The following is a 20,006-nucleotide window of genomic DNA, read 5'->3' on the forward strand; positions in this document are numbered from 1 at the left end:
TGGAGCTAAATGTCAAATCAGGTTCGCTAGGCCACATGGCCTGGTCTTGCTTTGTTTCCTGTTTCTACAACAGAGATATCTGCAGTCAGTATGAACGCACCAATTGACTGTTCGTATTTTTCCAGGGTCCCAGTTGTTCCTAGCTGTGGAGAAGGCTTCTATTCCTACTCTGGCCAATCAAAGAGCAGAAAGTGGTTCCGCCGTGTTTTGGAATATTGCACTCGCTGAGCCTCCAGCCTCCTATCGCCCTTTCATGATTCTTGACGAACTGGAAAAGGTAAGAACTCCTAAACGAACATTCTTCTCAGCTCGCCATGCGAGACCAAAGCAAAATACTGCAGATGCTGCAAATCTGAAATAAAAATAGGACGTATTGCAAATGCTCAGCAGGTCTGGCCACATCTGTGGAGCGGGAAACGGGGTTTTGAATCAAATATGACTTCTTCAGAACTGGGAAAGAGTTTGAAGAGTCAGGTTTGAAACGTTAATTGTTTCTCTCTTCATACAAGGTGTCTTTTAAAATGCACGCAACGGCCCAACCTTTTCGATTATGATCCATTATGTTGTTTGGTGAGGTTGTCTCACTTAGAGCAAATATGGAATTACGGGCTGGTGCCAAGGGGACCACTCTTCCAGTGGAGGGAATTTCACACACATATGCGCACAAACACATTTCCAACATGATTCCCTACTCCCTGAACCAATACCCCCTCGGTCTGCAGGGTGGTGGGATATTTCAACCCACCTGCATTTGTATATAGCTTAAGACCAGCCCTTTGCCAACGTACCAAAGTGGAGCAGATAGGAAGCTCCCCCCCTCCCCCGTTAATCTTCACTGGCTGACTGGGTGAGACTTAACTGAATTTCGGAGGATTGATATTTATTCAGTTTTGTATTTTCAAAATTCTCTTTGCAATCCACTGCGCAGTCTGCCAGGTACACAGGCTGGCTTTTCCCGGCAGCCCCCCTTGGCACAACAACTCACTCCCTGATCCCTTCCTCCTTTGGGAAAATGTCTCCAGAGCACAGCTAACTCACAATCGGACATTCCCAGGAGCAGGCAACGTGGACCAATGGGAAAAGCAGGTAGTTTGCCAATCCTGCGTTCCTGACGATTGCTAAGACTAACTGCCCCTGTTGGTAGTGGAATTTCTCAGGGCAGCACAGCGGCACAGTGGTTAGCACTGCTGCCTCACCACGCCGAGGTCCCAAGTTCGGTCCCGGCTCTGGGTCACTGTCCGTGTGGAGTTTGCACATCCTCCCCGTGTCTGCGTGGGTTTCGCCCCCACAACCCAAAGATGTGCAGGGTAGGTGGATTGGCCACGCTAAATTGCCCCTTAATTGGAAAAAAAAATGAATTGGGTACTCTAAATTTATTTTAAAAACAATATTGAAATTTCTCACCTGAAGCTTTAGATGGGTTTGTCAGTGCAGTGATGAAATAAAGAATTGGAAGACCTGCATTTATATAGCCCCTTTCACGCCTTCTGACAACTTACAGCCAATGAAATGCTCGTTGAAGTGCAGTCACTGTTATAATGTAAGGAAATACAGCACTCAATTTGTACACAGCAAGCTCTCACAAACAGCAATGTGATGATGACCAACTATTCTGCTATATTCCCAGTGCTGTTGGTGAGAGATAAGTATCGGCTCCCTGCTCTTCTGAAAAATAGTGCCATGGAGTCTTTCGTGTAACCAGACTGATTCTAGGGATGGCGGGACGGCCAAATGAGGAGAGATTAACGAGGTTGGGATTGTTCTTCCTGGAGTTCAGAAGAATGAGGGGAGATCTCATAGAGACTTATAAAATTTTAACAGGACTAGACAGGGTTGATACACGGAAGATTTTTATTTTTTTTATTTTTAAAATAAATTTAGATTAGCCAATTATTTTTTCTAATTAAGGGGCAATTTAGCGTGGCCAATCCACCTACTCTGCGCATTTTTGGGTTGTGGGGGCGAAACCCACGCAGACACGGGGAGAATGTGCAAACTCCACACAGACAGTGACCCAGAGCCGGGATCGAACCTGGGACCTCAGTGCCGTGAGGCGGTTGTGCTAACCACTAGGCCACCGTGCTGCCCTTGATACACGGAAGATGTTACGAATGATGGGTGTGTCCAGAACCAGGGGTCACAGCCTGATAAGAGATCAGGGACATTTCATCACACAAAGAGTGATGAGCCTGTGGAATTCATTACCACACAAAGCAGTTGATGCTAAAACTTTGAATATATTCAAGAGGCGGCTGGATATAGCACTTGAGGAGAATGGGATCAAAGGCTATGGGGAGAAAGCAGGATTAGGCTATTGAGTTGGATGATCAGCCATGATGGTGATGAATAGCAGAGCAGGCTCGAATGGCCAAAAGGTCTCCTCCTATCTTCTATGTATCTATGTATGTCCAGACGAGAGGGAACACAAAGCTTTTATTTAAATGTCTCATACAAAAGATGGCGGCCAGGTTTCTCCGACCCATGCCAGGTCATCGGTGATTGATTGGTGATTGGTCCCAGGTTCGATCCCGGCTCTGGGTCACTGTCCGTGTGGAGTTTGCACATTCTCCCTGTGTCTCTGTGGATCTCACCCCCACAACCCAAAGATGTGCAGGGTAGGTGGATTGGCCACGCTAAATTGCCCCTTAAAAAAAATGAAACTCTATTTTGAAGACTTGGCTGCAAATTGACTTTCACTGGTGACACGTGCCGGAGGTTGATAACCCTCTGGGAAAAGAAGAACGTGTTGGCGTCTAACCGATCTTTAGATTTCAGAACCTAAATTGATTCCTCCTCCCCGCACCCCAGCACCTGCTCCCCGCCTCTCATCTCGCGCAAGAAATCTATCTTGGTGGACAGAATTGAAACCCTTAGACATATGCATAGGGAAAGATACATACAAACTATTGTGTACCAGGTATGAGCAGCAGGGAAGTAACCATGCATTTCTCCTGGTGTTTGACGGTCAATTCTGTCGCTCTGCTGGGGGAGAGGAAGGTGGTGGTTTGGCAAGACTTGGGGATTGACATAGGGCCTTGTGAGTAGATTGAGGCCACAGAAAGTGGGGAGAGTTTGGGTGGTGGTCTGCACATTTCATGCTGTTACAGCAGCCCGTATACTCTGTCATAATATACACACAAGTATATGATGGTGCACAGACACACACTGACTTACACACTGAAAGACCAATCAACACACAGAACACAGCAGCCAATCACCAGACAGGGCACGGTCACTATAAAGCCAGAGGGCACTAGTTTTCCCGCTCATTCGGGATGCAGCCTCTGAGACAGCCAGAGCTCGTAATCAGTAGCATGAACATCTGCCATGTGCTAGCAGTATAGTCTGGTCAGGTTAGCCATAGGTCTTCAGTCAACCTAACATAGTGTCGACCCACAGTGCAAGTATGTTTAACAGCTCATAGTTAAATAAAATAGAGTTGTACTTCTACAAGTGTTGGTAGCCTATCTCTCTCACTGCTCTGGTAAATGCAGTCCTCGCAGACCCAGCATACCCAACACATCACAATCCTTATTTAAACTAGTTCATGTTCCACAGGTGTTGGAAGGGAGTGGTGGAGCTGAGACTGGGGTTTGCATCTTTTTGCCACAGGGGATAGAAGTTTAAACTAGAAAAAGTAGAGGGCACCACGGTGGGGCAGTGGGTTAGCCCTGCTGCCTCATGATGCAGTGGGTTAGCCCTGCTGCCTCACGGCGCCGAGGTCCCAGGTTCGATCCCGGCTCTGGGTCACTGTCTGTGTGGAGTTTGCACATTCTCCCCGTGTCTGCGTGGGTTTCACCCCCACAACCCACAGATGTGCAGGGTAGGTGGATTGGCCACGCTAAATTACCCCTTAATTGGAAAAATGAATTGGGTACACTAAATTAATTTTTTTTTAAACTAGAAAAGATAGATGTCAGTTGTTGCAGACCAGTGTGGGTAGCATTCTCCCAGCTTTGATCACATGTTTTAACCGCGGCAAAACGACAATTCCAGCTGGCATGAAAAACCTCATGGTGTGTCCAGAACTTATTTAACCAATTATGTAGTTGAGTACTTTACTTCACCATTCGATACCTCCATAAAACAGTGTCTTCTTTTATATACATCCTATCACATCTCACTGCGAATTACTCTCAAAGATCGTTGCTGTGATCGGGAAAACAAACCTGTAGCCATCGGTTTTTTGCAAATTAGAATCCCTACAAACCGCAATGGGTTAAGTGACCAGTGCGTTTTGGTGGAGCCTTTAGGACGAACGTCAACTCTCTGTATTTCTTTTTCAAAATAAATTTAGAGTACCCAATTCTTTTTTTTTCCAATTAGGGGGCAATTTAGCGTGGCCAATCCATCTACCCTGCACATCTTTGGGTTGTGGGGGTGAGACCCACACAGACACAGGAAGAATGTGCAAACTCCACACAGACAGTAAGCTGGGGCCGGGATTTGAACCCGGGTCCTTGGCACCATGAGACAGCAGTGCTAACCACTGCGCCGCCATACTAACTCTCCGCACTTCTTCAAAATAACACATTCGGATGCCAACCTCAGAGCAGCTTTGTTTTAATTACGATCCCAGCCTGTTCAGCATTCTTTCTCCAGATGTTTCTATCACTGGCAAGGCAGGTATTTATGATTCATCCCTAGTTGCCCACAGAGGGAGGTAGTGGCAGGCCATCTGCTAATAGGCCACACAGGTGTGGGAATGAAGTCACATATAGGACCAGTATGAGTACAGACAGTAAAGTCCACACTGAGCTCTACCAGTACTGCAGTCTTGGTAACGTCCACCACTGAGCTCCGCCAGGACTGCAGTCCCGGTGACCTCCACTACCAGCTCTACCAGTACTGCAGTCTTGGTAACGTCCACCACGTAGCTCCGCCAGGACTGCAGTCTTGGTAACGTCCACCACTGAGCTCCACCAGGACTGCAGTCCCGGTAACGTCCACACTGAGCTCCACCAGGACCACAGTCCCGGTAACGTCCACCACTCAGCTCCACCAGGACCACAGTCCCGGTAACGTCCACCACTGAGCTCTGCCACGTCCACAGTCCTGGTGACCTCCACTACCAGCTCTACCAGCACTGCAGTCTTGGTAACGTCCACCACTGAGCTCCACCAGGACCACAGTCCCGGTAACGTCCACCACGGAGCTCCGCCAGGACCACAGTCCCGGTAACGTCCACCACTGAGCTCCACCAGGACCACAGTCCCGGTAACGTCCACCATTGAGCTCAACCAGGACCACAGTCCCGGTAACGTCCACCACTGAGCTCTACTAGGACCACAGTCCCGGTAATGTCCACCATTGAGCTCAACCAGGACCACAGTCCCGGTAACGTCCACCACTGAGCTCCACCAGGACCACAGTCCCGGTAACGTCCACCACTGAGCTCTACTAGGACCACAGTCCCAGTAACGTCCACCACTGAGCTCCACCAGGATCACAGTCCTGGTAACGTCCACCACGGAGTTCCGCCAGGACCACAGACCCTGTAATGTCCACCATGGAGCTCTACTAGGACCACAGTCCCGGTAATGTCCACCACTGAGCTCCACCAGGATCACAGTCCTGGTAACGTCCACCACGGAGTTCCGCCAGAACCACAGACCCTGTAATGTCCACCACTGAGCTCCACCAGGACCACAGTCCCGGTAACGTCCACCACTGAGCTCTACTAGGACCACAGTCCTGGTGACATCCACCATTGAGCTCAACCAGGACCACAGTCCCGGTAACGTCCACCACTGAGCTCCGTCAGGACCACAGTCCCGGTAACGTCCACCACTGAGCTCCACCAGGACCACAGTCCCGGTAACGTCCACCACTGAGCTCTACTAGGACCACAGTCCCGGTAATGTCCACGACTGAGCTCTACCAGGACCACAGTCCCGGTAATGTCCACCACTGAGCTCCACCAGGACCACAGTCTCGGTAACGTCCACCACTGAGCTCTACTAGGACCACAGTCTCGGTAACGTCCACCACTGAGCTCTACTAGGACCACAGTCCCGGTAATGTCCACCACTGAGCTCCACCAGGACCACAGTCCCGGTAACGTCCACCACTGAGCTCTACTAGGACCACAGTCCCGGTAACGTCCACCACTGAGCTCTACCAGGACCACAGTCCTGGTGACCTCCCCTACCAGCTCTACCAGTACTGCAGTCTTGGTAACGTCCACCACTGAGCTCCGCCAGGACTGCAGTCTTGGTAACGTCCACCACTGAGCTCTACCAGGACCACAGTCCTGGTGACCTCCCCTACCAGCTCTACCAGTACTGCAGTCTTGGTAACGTCCACCACTGAGCTCCGCCAGGACTGCAGTCCCGGTAACGTCCACCACTGAGCTCCACCAGGACCACAGTCCCGGTAACGTCCACCACTGAGCTCCACCAGGACCACAGTCCCGGTAACGTCCACCACTGAGCTCCACCAGGACCACAGTCCCGGTAACGTCCACCATTCAGCTCTACCAGTATTGCTGGAGCTATCTGCCCATCAGATTGGCTATCTGCTACCATGGACAGGACTTCCTTCCCTCCCCTGAAGGATGGAAGTCACAGTCATAACCAATTCAGCCCATCCCAGCAGGTTGTGGCTGTGGGATCGGCTTGTTCCGCTTATGTCAGCTTCTAACTGGCTTTCCTTCTGCTCCCCACTCTCTGTAAAATGCAGCCCAGTTTTTTGTAAATTCTTTCACGGGATGTGAGCATTTTCCAGCATTTATTGCCCATCTCTAATCGTCCTTGAGGAGAGGGTGGTGAGGAATTTTCCTGTAACACCACAGTCCCTCTGTGAAGGCATTTTGCTGCAGTCCATGTGGTGTAGTTACACCCACAGTGCCGTTAGGGAGGGAGTTCCGGGATTTTGACCCAGCGACAGTGAAGGAATGGCGATATAGTTCCAAGTCAGGATGGTGAGTGTCTTGGAGAAGAACTTGCAGGGGGTGATGTTCCATTTCATCTGCTACCCTTGTTCTTCTGGGTGGCAGAGGTCGCCGCTTTGAAAGATGCTGTCGATAGAACCTTAGCGAATAGCTCCAGTGCATCTTGTATGTCTCCACAGATATAGTGGAGATGAGGGTGAGGGAGGGAGGACCGCTGTGGAGTTTTGTTGTTGGACCTGCACTCATCCAGGCAAATGGTGAGAATTCCATCAACTTGTGCCTCGTAAATGGCAGACAGGCATTGGGGAGTCAGGAGGAGGATACTCGCCGTTGAATTAGCAGCTTCTAACCTGCTCTTGTAACCACAGTATTTGTGTGGGTGATCCGGTTGTTTCTGGTCAATGGCCACCTCTTGGATGTTGATGGTGAGTGATTCAGTGACAGTAATTCTGTTAGATGTCAAAGGAAGATAGTTAGATTCTCTCTTGTGGAGACTATCATTGCCTGACACATTTGTGGTGCAAACATTATTTACACGTGCTTGCCCAAACTACAGAGTTAAACAAGGGGTTGAAATTCTCCCACAAAATGGCAAAGGCGCAGGATTCTCCATGGCTGCCCGCCACGGGCGGGACTCCCGATGGGCCGGTGAATGGGGCATCAGGCCAAAATCAGGCCTGTGCCAGTCCTAAAACCCATTGTGAGACTGTCAGCCTGTCCCAACATCCCACACGAGCTTCCCAACATCCCCGACGAGCTTCCCAACATCCCCGAGGAGCTTCCCAACATCCCCGAGGAGCTTCCCAACATCCCCAATGAGGCTCTCAACATCCCCGATGAAGTTCCTGACCAGACCTGGCAAATGGCACACAAGAGCTGTTTTGAATGTAATTTATGGGTAGGACACCCAATTCATCCACCTCCTGGGATGCTCCCCCCCCCCCCCCCCCCCCCCCCCCCCCCCCCGCCGAGAGTCCTGCTGGCGGGATTTGGTGCAAGTCCTGAGAAATGGGGACCTGGCGGTTTGCAGTCTGAGGAGTAGCAAGTTGGTGAGTAACTTCCGTACACTTGCCTTCAGGGTGCCAAGGAGAGTCCTTCACCGGGTCAGGGTGCTTGTGTTGGGCTGAAAGGCTCAGGTCGGGGGTCTTTCCTGGAATGGGGGGTGTTTGGCTGGTCTTCCCGTCAGCAGCTTTTAAATCTTTTAAACTGTCTGTCAATATCTCAGAAATACAGAAAATAAAATGAAAGTATTACCAGCTGCAAAAGTGAATCTTTTAAGCAATCTGTTTAAAGATCCGTGAGAAGAAGTTAAAATAGTCACCTTTGAACTGGATTTTTCCCAGTACAATTTCATTGCCCATTAACTTTTTCTAGCCTGTTTGTATTGCTTAGAAGCCTAAAAGCTTTGAACTGCATTATTTGTATTTACTTTCATGGACTATTGTCATTTACAAGCTTTCTGATTGACAGGCCTAGGCAGTTTCAAAAGGAGGATTAAGATTGTTTATTTATATAACGCTATCCATTAACTCAGAGGAGCAAGGGGCAGCACGGTGGCGCAGTGGGTTAGCCCTGATGCCTCACGGCGCTGAGGTCCCAGGTTCGATCCCGTCTCTGGGTCCAGTCTGTGTGGAGTTTGCACATTCTCCCCGTGTTTGCGTGGGTTTCGCCCCCACAATCCAAAGATGTGCAGGATAGGTGGATTGGCCACGCTAAATTGCCCCTAATTGGAAAAAATAAATCGGGTACTCTAAATTAATTTCTTTTTTTTAACTCAGAGGATCAACTGTTTTTCTAACTGCAGTTTCTTTTAAGAGACAGTCTCATTGTTATCAGCACCTGGAAGTGACAATAAAGGCCCCCCCCCACCCAAAATGCCAGAATCAGGACTTCAGTGCCCCCCCCCCCCCCCCACACCATTCTCGCCAGCATCACCCCCTCTCCACCCCCATCTTCTCACTAGCATCAGGCCTCCCACCCCCACAGATGGGCTATACGGTACTATGGGGTCACCAATGCCCCCCTCCATGCCCCCCTTCATAACCCTCTTTCAGGACCCACTCCTTTCATAGAATCTCCAAAGTGCAGAAGGCGGCCTTTCAATCAATCAAGTCTGCACTGACCCTCAGAAAGGGTACCCTACCTAGGGTCAGGCCCCTACCCTGACCCTGTAACCCAGTAACCCCACCTAACCTTTTTGACACTAAGGGGCAATTAATCATGGCCAATCCACCCAACCTGCAGATCTTTGGGCTGTGGGAGGAAACCGGAGCACCCGGGGGAAACCCACCCACACATGGAGAGAACGTGCAAACTCCACACGGACAGTCACCCAAGGTCGGAATTGAACCTGGGTCTCTGGCCACACTGCCCTGCCATGACCCCGACCACATGGGGCTCCGATATAATCAGAGCCCCTCCCCCCCTCCCCACTGTGAGGTCACCATGTCTGGTCTCCATTGGTGGAGACCAGTATTGATCTACGTCGGCCTCAAGCTGCACTGGCGGGCGGAATACCGTGTGCTTCCGGGTTCAAACTGACCTGATGATTTAAATATGCTAATTCGGTTCACGCCCCGCGAGGGAGCGAACAAGGTTATGCCACTTGCAGGAAGCTGGGAACACCGTGTACCCCCCCCGACCCCCCCCCTCAACCCCGCCCACCTAAATCCCATTTAGGGGCTCCCCAGTTTGCGTCAGGCGCAACGCAGCCAGAGAATCGCCCCAAGATGTCTACTGTACTTTGTGTCATATATATGACTGCGTCTTAACTTCTTAAATGCAGAAAACGATCAAGAAGTTGAGCAGCAGAGCTCTGAGCGACAGAACAACAGTCTCACAGGAGAAGATATCAGAGAGCAGGTGGGTGTTACAGCTTAACCAGTACAAGAGCCTCTGTGTAGCACTTAACTCGATGCCCTGTGCCTGGGGAGAAGCAGCAAGCAGTTGTTAGCTCATTTTGTGCAGTAACAAGCTGCTGGTCTGGGGAGCAAGGACTGTCACGTTGCCGAGGTGACAATATCTTGATGAGCTGTTTTTGCACAGTCTGTTACAGAAGCACTTCTAGACCTTTGGGTTAGAGTGTCGCACAGAGCACCAACACCAGAAAAACAATTACACCTCTCAGTATGGGGAAGAAAATAATTCAAAAAGGTCACAACAAATGCTAGAAATATGCCGTGGGACTGATATGGAGCTGTGCGGTAAGGTGACCCCATTAAAGGGCAATTTCTGTGGGCCATGTGACCCACTTGGGTCCTATCGTGAAGAGTGTGCAAACCCTGACCAATGGGGGAAATGTGCGGGACCCTGGGAGCAGGTTCCCGGGCAGTGTGGATCCAGGAGTCATGGAGCGAAGACCTATATGATATACCTCTGTGAATATATATAGTTAAACCTCATTGTTGTTTCCAATTAGCCTCTTTGTTACACAAGAAGCCTCCTCAGTATCACCTCGCGCGATTACAGACTATAATAGAATGTCATAGAATTTACAGTGCAGAAGGAGGCCATTCAGCCCATCGATTCTGCACCGGCCCTTACAAAGAGCACCCTACTCAAGCCCACGTCTCTGCCCTATCCCACACTTCACCTTTTTGGACACTAAGGGAAATTTTGAATGGCCAATCCACCCAACACACACATCTTTGGACTGTGGGAGGAAACCGGAGCACCAGGAGGAAACCCACGCAGACACGGGGAGAACGTGCAGACTCCGCACAGACAGTGACCCAGCGGGGAATCGAACCAGGGACCCTGGAGCTGTGAGGCAACAATGCTAACCACTGTGCTACCGTGCCGCCCAAAGGACCAACAATGGGTTAATGCTTTGGACAGAGGCTGCTATTTAGACTGCCTTTTGGTGCCACATTAGTGACACGTTGATGTAAGAGATGACAGCTGCAATATAGCAGCTGGCTTTGCTGAGCCCTGTAGCTGGGATCTGCTGGGTTTCTGCTGGGATGCCGGCCTCTGTCTATAGATGCTGACACACCAGCATTGTGTGCAGTTAGAGAAAGGAAACTGCACATGCAAAGAAACTCAGGGTTCACCTTCCGAGAGGGAATGGCTGACACGGTAAATTGTCCTTTCACCTCTCGCTCAGACCTGGCTCACTCAGTTGGAACTAAAGTCACCTCATTTGCTGCTGCTTGCTGGCTGCAGGTGTCCAAAATTAATTGCTTTCACACTGTCGGGCTGATTTTACAAAATCACACTCCCAGTGGGGAACATTGCGCACCGGAGCAGGTAGTGAGAAATTGCCAGCGGGCGAGGCTCAGCGCCAGGTTCGTGCATTCATAAAATGACCCTGACATCATGCGGCCAACAGAAGGAGACGGGGCTCCCTTATTGGATGGCATCATAGAGTCACAAACCTGTTGCTCTGGGATTTAAAATATTGGGATAAGGACAACATTTTTTAAAATTATAAAAGCATGACCTTGTCCTGCATATTTGTCATCCGCTGACAGCCATGCCCTCATCTGTCTGGGCCCAAAGCTTTGGAATTTCCTCTCTGGACCTCCTCACCTCTCTATCCCTCTCTCCCTCCTCCTTTTAAGACATTCTGCGCCACATTTTTGGTCACCATCCCAGGGACTTGGTGTCAAACTTTGTTGATTCTGCCACTGTGAATTACCTTCAGACATTTAACTCAATTAATGGCACAATATAAATCCAAGTTCGCCGAGGTCCCAGGTTCGATCCCGGCTCTGGGTCACTGTCCGTGTGAAGTTTGCACATTCTCCCCGTGGCTGCGTGGGTTTCACCCCCACAACCCAAAGATGTGCAGGGTAGGTGGATTGGCCACACTAAAATTGCCCCCTAATTGGAAAAAAATAATTGGGTACACTAAATTTATAAAATATATATATATATATAATTCCAAGTTGTTTTAGTAGTTGTGGGGCTCCATTCCAAAGCAGAGTCCAGCATGTCAATGGAGACTGGCTGAATGTAAAGCAGAGAAAGTGATGCATCATAACTACCTGCCTAAAACTGGCTGAAATGCTGCTCACAAATATGGAGAGCCATGAGTGCGATGCATTTTTAGCAGTTTATAGCTACAGGCACACAGGATCTTGAAAGCCTGCTAGCAGGTAGAACCAGCTACTTGCAAGAACATAGAAGTTAACACTTCAGGGCGCAAAACCGAAAGATGAACTTCCCTCTTCTCTCCACAGACGCTAAGTGGGAAAGTCCAGCATTTTCTCTTTTTGCTTCATATTTTCAACATCTACAGGACTGTATTTCTTTTTTTTTTTAAATTTAGATTACCCAATTATTTTTTCTATTAAGGGGCAATTTAGCGTGGCCAATCCACCTACTCTGCACATTTTTGGGTTGTGGGGGCGAAACCCACGGACTGTATTTCTAACTGGGAAAGAGAACCTTTCAGTCGGGACACCAGGATGCAGAATGTATTCAGGTCGACACACAAACAGAGCAACACAGACAAACACACCAATATACCAACACACAAAAATACACCAATACACACCACATGTCAACACGCACAACACACAAACACATCAACACACACAAACAGGCACAAACATACCAACACACACAAATACATCAACACACAAAAATGCACCAATACACACCAACATATCAACATACCAACACGCACAACATACAAACACATCAACACGCAAACATGCACCAATACACACCAACACACACAAACACACATCAACACACCAGCACACACAAACACACCAACTCACGGGCAGGACGGTGGTGCAGTGGTTAGCACTGTTGCCTCACGGCGCCGAGGTCCCAGATTCGATCCCAGCTCTGGGTCACTGTCCGTGTGGAGTTTGCACATTCTCCCCGTGTTTGCGTGGGTTTCGCCCCCACAACCCAAAGATGTGCAGGTTAGGTGGATTGGCCACGCTAAATTGCCCCTTAATGGAAAAAAATGAATTGGGTACTCTAAATTTATTTTTTAAAAACACACCAACTCACACCAACACGCACAAATACACAAACACACAAAAACACACTAGCACACCAACACTCACCAACATACACAAACACACCAACTCACGCATAAACACGATCACATACACAAAAACACAAACTCACACCAACACATCAACACTCACCAATATACACAAACACACCAACACATGCATAAACACACACACAATCACACCAACACACACAAACACACGAATACACCAACACATGCAAAAACGTAAACACACACAAGTACACCAACACACCAACACACACAAACTCACCAACTCACACAAACTCATCAACTCACACTCACAAATACACCAACACACACATAAACTCCCCAACACATATGAATATACACACACCAACACATTCACACAAATACACCAACACACACACAAACAAACATACACTTACATGCACACACACAAACTCATGCACACAAATGCACCAACATTCATACCAACACATACACACACCAACACACACACAAACTCACCAACACACACAAATACACTAACACGTGCATGCAAATACATCAACATGTGCACACTAGCACACCAACACACACAAACTCACAAACATACCAACACATGCACACCAATATAAACTCACCAACACCCACACACATAAACACAGCAACACACACATAAATGCACACGGGGAGCATGGTGGTGCAGTGGTTAGCACTGCTGCCTCACGGCGTCGAGGTCCCAGGTTCGAGCCCAGTCCCCGGTCACTGCTTGCACGTTCTCCTCGTGTCTGCGTGGGTTTTACCCCCACAACCCAAAGAGATGTGCAGGGTAGTTGGACACAAACATGACTGCACAAACACACCAACAACACATGAAAATGAAATGTAATGAAAATCGCTTATTGTCACAAGTAGGCTTCAAATGAAATTACTGTGAAAAGCCCCAAGTCGCCACATTCCGGCGCCTGTTCGGGGAGGCTGGTACGGCAATTGAACCCGTGCTGCTGGCCTTGGTCTGCTTTACAAGCCAGCTATTTAGCCCACTGTGCTAAACCAGCCACATGAACGCATGTATGCACTCACACAGGATGGTAACTAACGCTATAATTGCATGCACAACTGGACCCGCTAATACTTCACCAGTTTGGTCATATTTCATGAGTGGACAGTTCACTCTGATCAGCTATCTGACTCTGGGGGGCATCAGAGCAAGTTGACCTCCAGAGATAAGGGAAGAAAATGAGCAAATAAGTTCACGGTAAATAAAACACAACGGCGGTGCATGTTAAATAATTTAAACAGTTTGCAGGTTTTAATCTGCAGTCTGGAATCTAGCTGGGGATATGCTTGCTGCTCTGATTTCCCAGCCCACACAGTGGAGCCATAAAAGTATTCTGCAGTGTATCTGTCGCAGTCAATTCAAGCTGGGAAATGTGTTGTGGCAACAACGCACTTTGCACCTCATGTAGTAATGTTGTCTAGCAGGCTGGTCACAGCAGGTAACTCTGTGACATCACCTCGTCTAGCAACAGAGAGAACAAGTGCAGCTCTGGGACAGGAATGTATTAAATGCAAGTAAATGGAACCCTGGAACCCAGAGGTAGTATAAAGCAAACCGCGATCTGGACATTTTTATTACAGGTACATAAACAGAGTTGATGAATTTCAATGCTTATAGCAACTAAGTAAATAATCTGTACTCTATAAAATGCAACAGTGCTGGTTATATAGTTTCTTCTCATGGGGATTTAAGGTCCAACGTTTTTCATTCTGTTTCTGGTGTTAAATTGTAATTCCGCAACAATATTTTTAAAACATCACAGTCGCCAGTGAGTGGGACACATTAAAATTATTGGTCATCGCTTTGCAATCTCTTGCCGTACATTATTTTGATGCCTCATTTCTTGCTCTGGGTAAATATCATTCACAGTCGCCCACCTCTGCTGTCACCATTCCTCAACCACCTTCTAATGAGCCATGCTATAGTTTCACAGGAGGGGGTTGCTGAGATGCTGAGCGATCACATCAACCTAAATGGTGAGAATTGTGAGTATATCGACCATGTAAAGGGGGCAGTGCCATAGGCAGATCAATGCGAGACCCCTCACTTGCGCCAAGGACTGGTGCTGCTGTTGGGAATTTCCCAAGGACTGGTGCTGCTGTTGGGAATTTTTCCAGCGTAGTGCCAGGTGGATGCCAGCCACTTCTCCAGATGGAAGATGAGTGGGAGGGAGCATCACAGGGATTATCAGACCCAGTCTCCTCATAATACAAATGCTCAGGTCATTGGTACTGAATGGGGTCTAAGGGTAAAGGTGATGGCTTCCCAAGATCTGACAACAGTGTAGACCCACAAACTTCATTGTAAACACCATCCACCCCAAACAACCTTTCTAAAAATTCATTCTTAAGATGTGGGTGTCACTGGCTAGACCAGTACTTATTGCCCATCCCTACCTGAAGAAGGTGGAGGTGGACTGCCTTCTTGAAGTGCTGCCTTCATGTGGAGAAGCTATCCTGTTAGGTAGGGATTTCCAGCATTTGATGATGAAGGAACAGCCAATGTGTATTCAAATTAGGATGTTAGACGGCTTGGAAGGCAAGCTGGAGGTGATCGTGTTCCATCTGTTGACTTTGTCCTTCAGGCGGTAGAGTTTATGGGCTGGATTCTCCAATTGCCGACGGTGAAATCGCATCCGGCGATTGGCTGGAGAATCCGTTTTTACGCTGAAATCGGAGGCGGCGCTGTTATTCACATGGTCTTCCCCTTCAAAAACAGTGTCATCACTGAGTACGCCGCACGCCGTTGGGACAGCATCAGGACGCCACCAAGGCCCTCCCTGATGCTGCACCCCCGATGGGCCGACTTCCCGATGGCGTGGGACACGTATGCTCACAGTTTTCGGGGACCTCGCGTGGCGGCTGCAGACTGTGTCCAGCGCCGTCAGTCGGCGGGTGGGGGGCCGTTCTGCTGGCTGAGGGGTTTCGGCGGGGACTGGGGGGACAGGTGGGAGGTGGTCCAGGGGTGGCAAGGGGGGGGGGTTACAAGGGGCACTATCTGGCAGGCTGGGTCTACGCACGGCCGGCGCCACGTTGTAAGGCGTGACCGCTGCAGGTCGTCGCCGTGCATAGGCGCGGCCACGAACCCGGCAATTCTCCATCCGTATCTGCAGGTAAAGCCATGTGGTGCAGCTGCTAGCCCCCCACCGGGCAGAGCATCGGTGTGGGGGCGGCGCCAATGCTTTGGTCGTAAGACTAGACACATGCTCCGGACATAGCGTCAAAATCAGAGAATCCAGCCCTTTATGTTTAGAAGGTGCTTCCAAAGAAATCTTGGCGAGTTGCTGGCATAGAGTCATAGATCAGAGAGCTTTACAGCACCGAAAGAGACCCTTCGGCCCATCGTTTCTGTGCCAGATATCAAGCACTTATCTATTCTAATCTCATTTTCTAGCACTTGGTCCGTAGCCTTGTATGCTATGTTAGGATACCGAACCAGACCCCAACTATGTTAGGATACCGAACCAGACCCCAACTATGTTAGGATACTGAACCAGACCCCAACTATGTTAGGATACGGAACCAGACCCCAACTATGTTAGGATACCGAACCAGACCCCAACTATGTTAGGATAGCGAACCAGACCCCAACTATGTTAGGATACCAAACCAGACCCCAACTATGTTAGGATACCAGAGGAAAATCCAAACTATTTTTCAACTTGTAAAACTGTGAGGAAAGGATACTTCACCCCAGAAGTGATGACTCGGACCAATATGTATCTTTTATGTTAAGACAAATTTTAATTTAAACACAAAATTAGCCACATTGAGATCAAAGAAATAGCTTTGCAATCATCAGTTAAACAGTTCTCAAATAAAAGGAAAAACTGGAACGCCCTATCTACACCCGCTACTAATTCATCAAGCAACCTAATACCAAATGCCACTTATAAATAACGTTCTTTTTTTCTAAATTTAGAGTACCCAATTAATTTTTCCAAATTAAGGGGCAATTTAGCGCGGCCAATCTATCTACCCTGCACATCTTTGGGTTGTGGGGGCGAAACCCACGCAAACACGGGGAGAATGTGCAAACTCCACACGGACAGTGACCCAGAGCCGGGATCGAACCTGTGATCTCGGCGCCGTGAGGCAGCAATACTAACCACTGCTCCACCGTGCTGCCCTTTAAATAAAGTTTTTTTTTAAATTTTAGAGTACCCAATTCATTTTTCCAATTAAGGGGCAATTTAGCGTGGCCAATCCACTTAACCAGGACATCTTTGGGTTGTGGGGGTGAAACCCACGCAGACACGGGGAGAATGTGCAAACTCCACATGGACAGTGACCCGGGGTTGGGATTCGAACTCGGATCCTCAGCGCTGTAGGCAGCAATGCTAACCACTGTGCCACCGTGCTGCCCTCCCTTTAAATAAAGTTAATAAGACAGTTACTTGCCTAGCTGTGTAGATCTTTGGAGAGAGTTCCTTTCAAGAGATTCAGTACACTTCTGCTCAACCTAACATTTGGCATGAACTGCTGTTCAACCTAAAATCCCATAACAGACTGCAAAACTGCCGACTGACCTGGCTCCCCTCATTAATTACATCATTAGCTGGGACTAAATACAATCCCCCATAAATTATCTACACTCCAGGGAATCTCCAGCAAGCAAAACACTATTCCATTAGCCCTTTATCTGAAACCAAGTGCTTGGAATGAACCACTCCTTTACGACATCTTAATTACGGCTTGGGCAGACTTCTTGTATGTATTTTAAACCAGGATTTTTAATCACAAATATGTAAGTTTCTACATTCATCACAGCTGTGGTGTTTCAAGTGCTGTATGTACCATGTAGATAGTACACACTGCAGCCACAGTGGATGCTGGTGGAAGGAGTGAATATATCAGGTGGTGGATGGTCTGCAAATGCATTCAGCATATTTGGCAGGGGGTCCAATTGAGCCATAATCCAGCTGTCTCGGGACACCATTTAGTTTTAACTTGGAGAAGAAAACGAACCTGTTTCAGGAACTTTAGAGAACAACAGACAGGGTCTGTGCCGAACGCCATTTGGAAATCGCCCTCCAACAAGCTACAGGGGAGTGGAAAGAGGTGACGCAGTAAATGCATGGGAGGGCTGTGCACAAAGAGTATTTAGCTGCAATCCACACAAATTGTAAAAGGGCGGGTATACCTCCTAACAGCTAGCAGAAAGACAGGATTATATCACTACTGTCAGCTTGGGGGGTCATGCGTGATTTGGGGATAGACTAAAGAGATGAGAATAAAAAGAAATCCATTAAAAATATCCAGATGGATATGATCTAAACGGTCCAGTGAAATTTGAAAGACTCCCCTCTGACATGTCCCATTAATACATTTGCTGCGAATCTGAATTTGCCTTCAGGCACCACCAGTCTAGAAAGAGCTACTGATTGGCTTTGTTGCATTGTGCAATGTACAGAGGCTACACCCTCTGTGGCCCTGGCAATTTCACACTTAGCTTCTGATCTCTATTTAATCCTTCACCACAAATTTACTTCCCTAAATCCCAACAGCCATCATTTACATTGAGCATTGTACTGAGTTAGAAGGTTGTGAGTTGAGAGCCCACTTCAGAGGCTTCAGCCGCAGAAACCAGGCTGTCACTGAGGAAATTACTTTGACAGAAAAGCCAGCCTCGGATGAGGCACGAACCTAAGGCTGCAGAAAAGATTCCACGGCCCTTGTTTTAAGGAGAACAGGGGCGTTCTCACCGGTGTCCCGGCCAATATTTATCCCTCAATCAACAACGCGTTTTTAGATGATCTGGTCATTATGCTGTTTATGAGAGTTTGCTGTTTGTAAATTGGTTGTTGTACATACTACATTACAACAGTGACTACACTTCAAAAATATCTAATTGGCTGTGAACGTTTGGAATGTCTTGGGGTATGAAAAGCGGTGTAGCAATTAAAATTATTTTGTTTTACAAAATTGTTCAGTCCCCCCCCCCCCCCCCCCCCCCCTCTCCTAATGGCATTGATACTTCCTGATGCCTGATTTCATGGGGGCTGGACACTCCCAGCCACCGTACTCCTTGCTGCTGACCATATGTGAGCTGAGAGACTTAGGGCAGGATTCTCCGACTCCCCCCCCCCCCCCACCCCGGCCGGGTCGGAGAATCGTCGGGGGGGGGTGGCGTGAATCCCGCCCTGCCACTCCGACAAGGGCTGCCGAATTCTCCGGCGCTGGTATTTTGGCGGGTGCGGGGATCACGTCGCGCCGGTCGGGGGCCGTTGGCAGGTGCCCCCCCCCGGTGATTCTCCGGGTCCAATGGGCCGAGTGGCCGCCCATTTTCAGCCGTCCCGCAGGCGTGAAAGACACAAGGTCCATACCGGTGGGACCTGGCTCTGAGGGTGGCCTGCGGAGTCCTCGTGGGGGGATCCGGGCCCCGGGGGGGGGGGGGTCCCCACAGTGGCCTGGCCCGCGATCGGGGTCCACCGATCTGCAGGCGGGCCTGTGCCGTGGGGGCAATCTTTCCCTCCGCGCCGGCCTCTATAAAGCTCTTCCATGGCTGGCGCAGAGAAGAAAACCTCTGCGCGTGCGCAGGGATCACGGCAGCAGTTCTGCCGCATGCGCCAGAACACGCTGGCGCTCCCGCGCAGCACCAACTTGCACCGGCGGGCATATACCCTTCGGCGCTGGTTGGTGTGGCGCTAACCACTCCAGCGCCGGCCAAGCCCTCGGAAGTGCGGAGGATTCCGCAACTTCCGGCAGGCCGACGCCGGAATGGTTCACGCCACCCTTTGGCGCCGGTACGGGCCGCCCGCCGGTTGGGGGAGAATCCCGGCCTTAATGCTGACTGCAATTGCGAGAAATATTACAGCTGAGCCTAATACACACACACACGTGCACACACACACATAAACATGCACACACATGCACGCGTGCGCACCCACACCAAACACACATGTGCACACTCATACACATACACCTGTATGCACATGCATACACATGCATAAGCGCACTCACATGCACACTCACACACACAAATCCTTCCATCCAGGGTGCACTGGTTAGAAATGAGTGAAAGTCATATCGTAATCGTCGATCTGGCGGAGAATACATTTTCACAATCGAATCGGGGGCGGCACCTGTTTTCGGATGCTCCTCCCCCTCCAA

At 49.2% G+C, this 20,006-nt stretch overlaps 1 protein-coding gene across 1 annotated transcript in view; it reads left to right on the forward strand.

The window, feature by feature from the left end:
- Positions 1-20,006, forward strand: part of LOC119979455 (MORN repeat-containing protein 1-like) — a 261,776-nt gene that overhangs the window by 200,304 nt on the left and 41,466 nt on the right. The window contains exons 12-13 of the mRNA XM_038821709.1: positions 126-277; positions 9,678-9,754. Coding sequence (XP_038677637.1) covers positions 126-277; positions 9,678-9,754 — 229 coding nt within the window. The remainder of the gene's footprint in view (positions 1-125; positions 278-9,677; positions 9,755-20,006) is intronic.

This window comes from Scyliorhinus canicula, chromosome 16 (genome assembly GCF_902713615.1).
Source record: "Scyliorhinus canicula chromosome 16, sScyCan1.1, whole genome shotgun sequence".
Lineage (NCBI taxonomy): Eukaryota > Metazoa > Chordata > Chondrichthyes > Carcharhiniformes > Scyliorhinidae > Scyliorhinus > Scyliorhinus canicula.